Source organism: Mangifera indica, chromosome 5 (assembly GCF_011075055.1).
Source record: "Mangifera indica cultivar Alphonso chromosome 5, CATAS_Mindica_2.1, whole genome shotgun sequence".
NCBI lineage: Eukaryota > Viridiplantae > Streptophyta > Magnoliopsida > Sapindales > Anacardiaceae > Mangifera > Mangifera indica.
The window spans coordinates 13,531,745-13,538,401 of NC_058141.1; the positions used below are offsets into that span (position 1 = coordinate 13,531,745).

At 34.2% G+C, this 6,657-nt stretch overlaps 1 protein-coding gene across 2 annotated transcripts; it reads left to right on the forward strand.

Annotated features, from left to right (window-relative positions):
* Nucleotides 1–1,597: 1,597 nt before the first annotated feature.
* On the forward strand, nucleotides 1,598–6,634 carry LOC123215956 (zinc finger CCCH domain-containing protein 18-like). 2 transcript variants are annotated; one of them, XM_044636279.1, is made up of 8 exons: nucleotides 1,598–1,800; nucleotides 2,839–3,806; nucleotides 3,896–4,063; nucleotides 4,159–4,338; nucleotides 5,238–5,317; nucleotides 5,431–5,601; nucleotides 5,730–5,856; nucleotides 6,133–6,634. In XM_044636279.1, exons 2-8 carry the CDS (start codon nucleotides 2,854–2,856, stop codon nucleotides 6,203–6,205), a joined length of 1,752 nt encoding a protein of 583 aa, XP_044492214.1. In that variant the 5' UTR covers nucleotides 1,598–1,800; nucleotides 2,839–2,853; the 3' UTR covers nucleotides 6,206–6,634. The 2 variants fall into 2 exon arrangements, with proteins under 2 accessions (XP_044492214.1, XP_044492216.1); XM_044636281.1 differs by lacking the exon at nucleotides 1,598–1,800 and adding an exon at nucleotides 2,036–2,317.
* Nucleotides 6,635–6,657: the final 23 nt, after the last annotated feature.

Sequence of the window (6,657 nt, forward strand, 5' to 3'; positions counted from 1 at the left end):
AACTAAGATATTTCTTTGTCTCTAGACAAAGACAAGAACACGATTTGTCTTTGTCTAGAGATGAAGAAATGTCTTCATCGATCGATTTCATTGGTTGATGATAACCAAAAATGTAGCAAGACTGAGAGAGAATGTTGTAGTAGCGATCTTCAACCGTCAATAGTAATAGTTAAAAAAACTCTAGAGAGAAATATTGATTTCTCAAACTTTAGATGAAAATAAATTTGTTAGATTTTTAAATTTAGAGAGAAAAAATGTGATAAATTTTTAATTTTTTAAATATTTTAATAAATAATAATTTTATTTCTGATAATAATAATAAAATTTAATATATAGATAAATTTTTAAATTTTTAATAATTAAAAAAATGAGAAATTAAGTTCACATAAGGGGGAATAGTCATTCGGCCATTTAATTACTGGACTCGGGCTTCCCATTTTTTAAGCAACGTTTAAGACACGAAATATCCTCGTCTCGGATTTGTCAACGGGTAAAGCTCTCCATCCAATAAATTTACATTATCCTCCTGATGGAGCAATATATTAATATTTACAGTGTGTAATGTTCACAAATAATGAAAATATATGTTATTTCATTTTATTTAAAAGATTAAATGTGATGTCAATGAAAATGATATGCAGAATAAGATAAACACAAAATTTATATTTTACTTGTGTTTGTTAACAGTAATATTATGTATATAAATAATATATTTAATTATATAATAAATTTAATATTATTAATAGACAACGGGAATTTGTCACGTGGTTTAACGGAAAGCCGCCGTCCGATTTGCATACTAAGATTTTAACGTAGTCACTAATTTATCCTTCTGTACGACATTTTAATTTTATCTGTCTCCGTTTTTATACAGCAAATCCTCACCAATCACGGAGAAGTGAAACGTAGGCTGTATGATGTGGGGCCTAATATTTTGCCACGTAGGATTACCAAATGGATATGTGAGTCCAACACGAACTGGTTATAACTTATGATGAAGAGTTGCCTAGCGGTTCTGGTTGGCAATAAAAACCGTAAGTTTACTCTGATTATGACACGTGGAAAACATGCATATTGCTTGGGTATGCGATAGATACTGTAGTCACCACACGATGACTGTGAGATGAAATCACCACCAATCATCTAGTACCTGAGGTCCACACTCATTCAGAGGCTATTGATTGATAATCAAGAAATTCGATCTAACGGTGAAGATAGAGTGTCCCCACCATCAAAATAAAGAGATGTAAAAAATTAAGAAAGGAGTGCATGGACTTTAGGCAAATGTATGAGGGCATTCATGTCATTTGACAAGATCGGCCGTTTCGAAAATCAATAAAAATCCGTAATTTTGTGTAACGACAAGTACAAGCTGTAATTTTACAAATAAAATAATTTTATTTAATTCAGGAGAACGAGAAAACATTTGAAATATGAAAAAAAAAAAAAAAGGTGGTGACATTAATTAAATAATTAGTAGTGAAAAATAAAAGAATTTAATTGTTTCATGTGAGGGAAGTTGGATATTATTATATTTATGTGTTGGTTTGAACTAAAGACAAGGCGCCCTTTAAAGTTGTCCTTTCTGTCATTTTGATTTTTTTAAGAATGCAGTCTTTTTGGTGGAAGTTGAGAAATAGAGAATACAAGTAGAAGATAGCAAAGGAAAGAAGATTGATAGAGAGAAACAGAGTGCTTGTTTCATCAATCAGTCAATCATGGCCATGCAAGTGTTTCAGGCCCTGGATTGGTTTCTCTAACTTTGCTTCTTCTTCTTTGCAAGCCATTAAGACTTAGTGGGTATGCTAGATTTTTGCTTCAAAATGGCTACACAGCCCTGGTCACGTTCAGGGAGAGTTGTGTACACTGTTGGTTTAGTTTTTTAAATTGCCTATGTGGTGTTTCATGTGCTCTTACTGTTCAAAATTGGTTCTTGAGTTTATCTTTTGTTGCTCATGCATGTTTTTGGGTTTATTTTTGTGTAAAAATCTGGTAATAGACGTGAAGTTATTGTTTCTTACATGTTTCCAAACTGTGGTTTGAGAGTTTAAGATGTTTAGAAAATGAGAGGGCGGTTTGATTTTTTTTATTTATTTTCTATTAAATTGTTTATTTGCTTCTATACATTGGCCAATTTCTCTGAATTTGGACGTTACTTTATTTGGAAAATATTGTGAAAATTATAGATTGAGTGTTGAATGTGCTAAATGTTCTAGTTTTGACTTTAATGGCCTGTTATTAGATCATTTTCCAAGGATAAGATTTCATTTCTTGATAAATCCTTTTGTTTCAAAAGTGCATGAACATCTCTTTTAAGGTGAGATTTTAAAATCTGAATTCTAATAAAGAAAGGTACAAATTCGTTGAAGCTGATAGCCTGATATAGGAAGTAAAGAATTTAAATGTTTTTGCCACAGAAGATCGTGTTAGTGTTGATGTTACTTTTCAGCTTGTTCTTAAACTCGCAGAAACGTTGCAGCTTTTTTTTTTTTTTTTGGTTATATGTTGGCTCTTAGGTTGCTGTCTTTTTTTTATTATGAAGTTATGTTGTCTGGATACTTCTTCCTTCTTTTGGCTATAAAGTTGCGGTTGATGTTCTTTTGTTATTGTCGACTATAATGCTAATTATGGTCGAATGACCTCAATACTAATTATGTTGATTGATATTTCATCTGCTGGAATTAGAATCATTCATGCCTCTTCTTGTGTGTTTGTTTTGCTGGTCTAATAGATCTGCAGTTACTTGTACTTGATATTGAAAAATAATCATGTGTTCTACATATTAATCTTTTTTTGGGGGAGTCTTGACTTTGTTTATATTTTACTTTGCACTTGCAGATTTGAGACTTGGAGATGGATTTTACTGAGTCTACAAAGGCTGTCTACAATAGAATACAGAAACTAGAGCCTGAAAATGTCTCTAAGATTATTGGGTACCTCCTTTTACAAGGCTATGGTGAACGCGACATGATTCGTTTTGCCTTTAGCCCTGATCATTTGATCCACTCTTTGATCACTGAAGCCAAATCAAAACTTGGCTTACGTAAATCTGCAGTTTCACCTCCAATCTCACCTTCTCAAGTGAGTCCAGCATCTGCTGCTGATCTCCCTCTACAATTCACACCTTTCTCACCTACCTCAAGACAACCAATTTCCTCTCCTGTAGCTATGAGAGCTGGCAATAATTTCTGGGAACAACTAGTCACTGCTGATCAACAACAACAGGTCAAGAATATGGATTTTGTTCCACAAGCATACTCTGATTCGGTTGCTGAAGATTTTCTCCTTCAAAACCAAATGCAGTTCTTGACAATGGAAGATCAGCTAGAATCAGTTAACTCGATCAACTCAGATTTCTCAAGCAACTACTTCTACCCAGAACTTCCTTTAGGTGCAAGAACCAGTCGGAGGTCTCCAAGCTTGCCTGAGTTTCCTGTTAAAGTTTGCCATTACTTCAATAAGGGATTTTGTAAGCACGGTAACAACTGTAGGTACTTCCATGGCCATCCAATGCCAGAGAGCTTTTCTCAGATTTTCAGCCCAAGTTCAAACGTGAATCATAAGGAAGACCATGTCTTCTCACTGGGGTCTCTTGAAAAGCTAGAATTGGAACTCACTGAACTTCTGAAGTTACGGAGAGGTTTTCCAGTATCGATTGCCTCTTTACCAATGATGTATTACGAGAAGTATGGTAAGACTCTTCAGGTTGAAGGGTACCTTACAGAGAGCCAGAGACATGGTAAGGCTGGTTATAGTCTAACAAAGCTTCTTGCTCGTTTAAAGAACAGCATTCGTGTCATTGACAGGTGCAATATTTGGAACTTTATGTTTTCTTGCATCTGAAAAATTACACTATATTCTATTGAATTCTGAAATTTTATTGTATCTGTCACAGGCCTCATGGGCAGCACTCAGTTATTTTGGCCGAGGATGTACCAAAGTTCCTAGAGTATGCTGGCGAAAGAAGTGATCCTGGTGGAATTGTATGTGGTTCTCGACGGATATATCTTACATTTCCAGCTGAAAGTACTTTTACAGAATTGGATGTTTCCAACTACTTCAGGTAAAGATACCTGGATATGACCATTGGTAACTTGATATCATAAACTTGGTTTCTTGGTTCTAACATTTTATATTTATTGGTGTTTTATTTTGTAGCAAATTCGGGCCTGTTCAAGATGTTAGGATTCCATGCCAACAAAAGAGGATGTTTGGGTTTGTCACCTTTGTTTTTGCAGAGACGGTTAAGCAAATTTTGGCCAAGGGGAATCCCCATTTTGTATGTGGAGCTCGCGTTTTGGTGAAACCTTACCGGGAAAAGTCAAGGCTTGTTGAAAGGTAAAATATTTTATTATTGTTATCATGGAAAAAATGATCTCATTTTATGTTATCAAGAAGTAATTGGATTTCGGAACTATTTTGTTCCCTGCATCTTGTTTATGCAATAGTATTACTTGCACTAATGACTAATTCATAGCTTCTATTATTTTGTTAATATTCCCGATGATTTTTACTGGTTGGGCCTCCCCGAGAAATCATTTCTTCCCTTTACAAGCTTCTATTTTTATGATCATCAGCATCTTTTTTGGCACTGATCACCATCTTTGTCTCCTTCGATACATGTGCCACTTTATTTCTGGTGCTGATGGCTCCATTTGAATCTAAACTTCTATTGGAGCCCTTTATTTTTTAATTTTTATTTTTTGCTCCATGGACTACTTATTACAGTTTTTGAAATGTGTAGCTTTGTTGTTTATGATTTATAATAGCATCTTCATAGCTGGCGATAATGCATGTGAGTAGGGCCACTGCTTTAAAATTCCACACTGATAAAGTTTTCCTAGGACCAGAGGCAGTTTTAGTCTTTGTAGATAATAAATAATAAAGTAATTGAAGTCATAGATATAATAGCTACTACTTGCACTAATTAGGACTATTAGTAGACTTATTCTTGACAAATTAAAATGCTTCATTTGTGCAGTCATCTACTTTATGAATTCAATAGAGGGCATTGCTTCTGTCTTGTATTCCCAATTTGGTTGCTTGAACTAAAAACTGTGGAAACTACAATTATGCGTATCTTTTTATTACTGTGCATTAATCAATATTCTCAAAATTATGATGAATTTACTTTCCCATGTAGTGAATTACATTGCTTTCTAAGTTTGCTTTTCTGTTTGCATACCGATATAAGTTTTCAAAGTGGTATTAACAGTTTCAAGAGTAATTGTTTTCAGGAAGTATGTAGATAAACTGCAGCACCCTATGTTCTACGGCCAGCAGCTTATGGATGGTGATTCTGAGGTGGTTCACTCAAGTAAGTCTTTCATACTTTTATTATCTTCATTTTGTTTTTTCTACAATTTTTGACTTTTGGAGTTGCAGTGTGTTCTAATTCCTTGTGTTTTTAATTGTGTATTCTTTCTACAGTGCCAAGAGTTACTGATAATTCAGGATTATGCGGGACACAGCAGTTGGAGGAACATGAACAAGCATTTGAATATGAGAGAAGGCGCCTTCCTGAGATGCATTTAGGACCTAAATCCTTGACTCATCACTCCTACTTTGGGTACTTGATGGATGAGTTGAAGTTGTCAGAAGGTCTATTAATTTTGCATCAAAAAGAGTTATTTACTTATGATTTCCTATTTGTTGTTTTTTTTGTCCTTTTATATTTTCCTTTACATCTATTCATTGACTAATATCCTTGTGTTTTTTCAATGTTATAGCCCGGGCAGAAGAAGCAGAATATCTTTCGGCAGAGCAATTCAATTATTTGTTGGATGTACTCAATAATGGTTCCACTAGTGAGGATAATGTCAGGCATATGAGTACCGATTATAATGATCAGGGGAGGTAATGCTTTCATATTCTTTCTATTGTTTTATAAGATTAGTGTTTACCATGAACAACATTAGAAAAGCTTTCTGGCTAGTGCTCTTCACTTTTTTGAGAATCACATGGAAGCATAATTGTTTTCACTGTTTCGGGGTATTCAAAAGCACAGTACATTTGGTCCACATGCTATGTGTAATCATCAGTAATGTTCTGCTAGAATGCAAGTACCACATTTTTTATATTGATTATCTTTCTTTTTTTCATTTTTGGTTTATTATTTTAAACCACTTGCAGCAACCAAGGACTCAATCTTCCTGAGAGCCCATTTGCATCTCCAATAGGAAGCAGTATTTCAACAGTTATATAGAGATTCAGACACAGAAGAACTATAGGGGTAGAACACCAGAGTTGGAAGATTATTTTCGTGGGATTTTAATACATGAGAAGTTTATTTTTCTTGCCATATTTAATATACCTCAACGTGGTCGGTCAGTCAGCTGCACAGTGAATACCAAAAAGAAAGACAATAGTAGAAGAAGTCATTCTCCATGTTTACTTGGTGGAGAAGATAGCAAAGGGAGATGATACAGAAAGCCCCCTACCTTAATTAATGTAATCACAGAAAGTAATTAGTCAGAGCTTATTTGGTCTTTAGAAGAAAATGAAATATTTAGTCTTTCTCTAGTAGAAGAAAGGAAATATAAAATATTTATGTGGGGTGCAGAGATAAAGAAGAAAGTTGTAGAGATTGCAACACTGAGATACAAATTAATGCTAATAGCATAATTCATACAAAGCTGCAGCTTTACTTTAGTTACG

Coding starts and splice junctions, on each gene's coding strand:
- LOC123215956 (XM_044636279.1), top strand. CDS start 2,854: ATGGATTTTACTGAGTCTACAAAGGCTGTCTACAATAGAATACAGAAA. Junction 4,064..4,158: donor GATGTTTCCAACTACTTCAG/GTAAAGATACCT, acceptor TTTATTTTGTAG/CAAATTCGGGCCTGTTCAAG. Junction 5,857..6,132: donor GATTATAATGATCAGGGGAG/GTAATGCTTTCA, acceptor AACCACTTGCAG/CAACCAAGGACTCAATCTTC.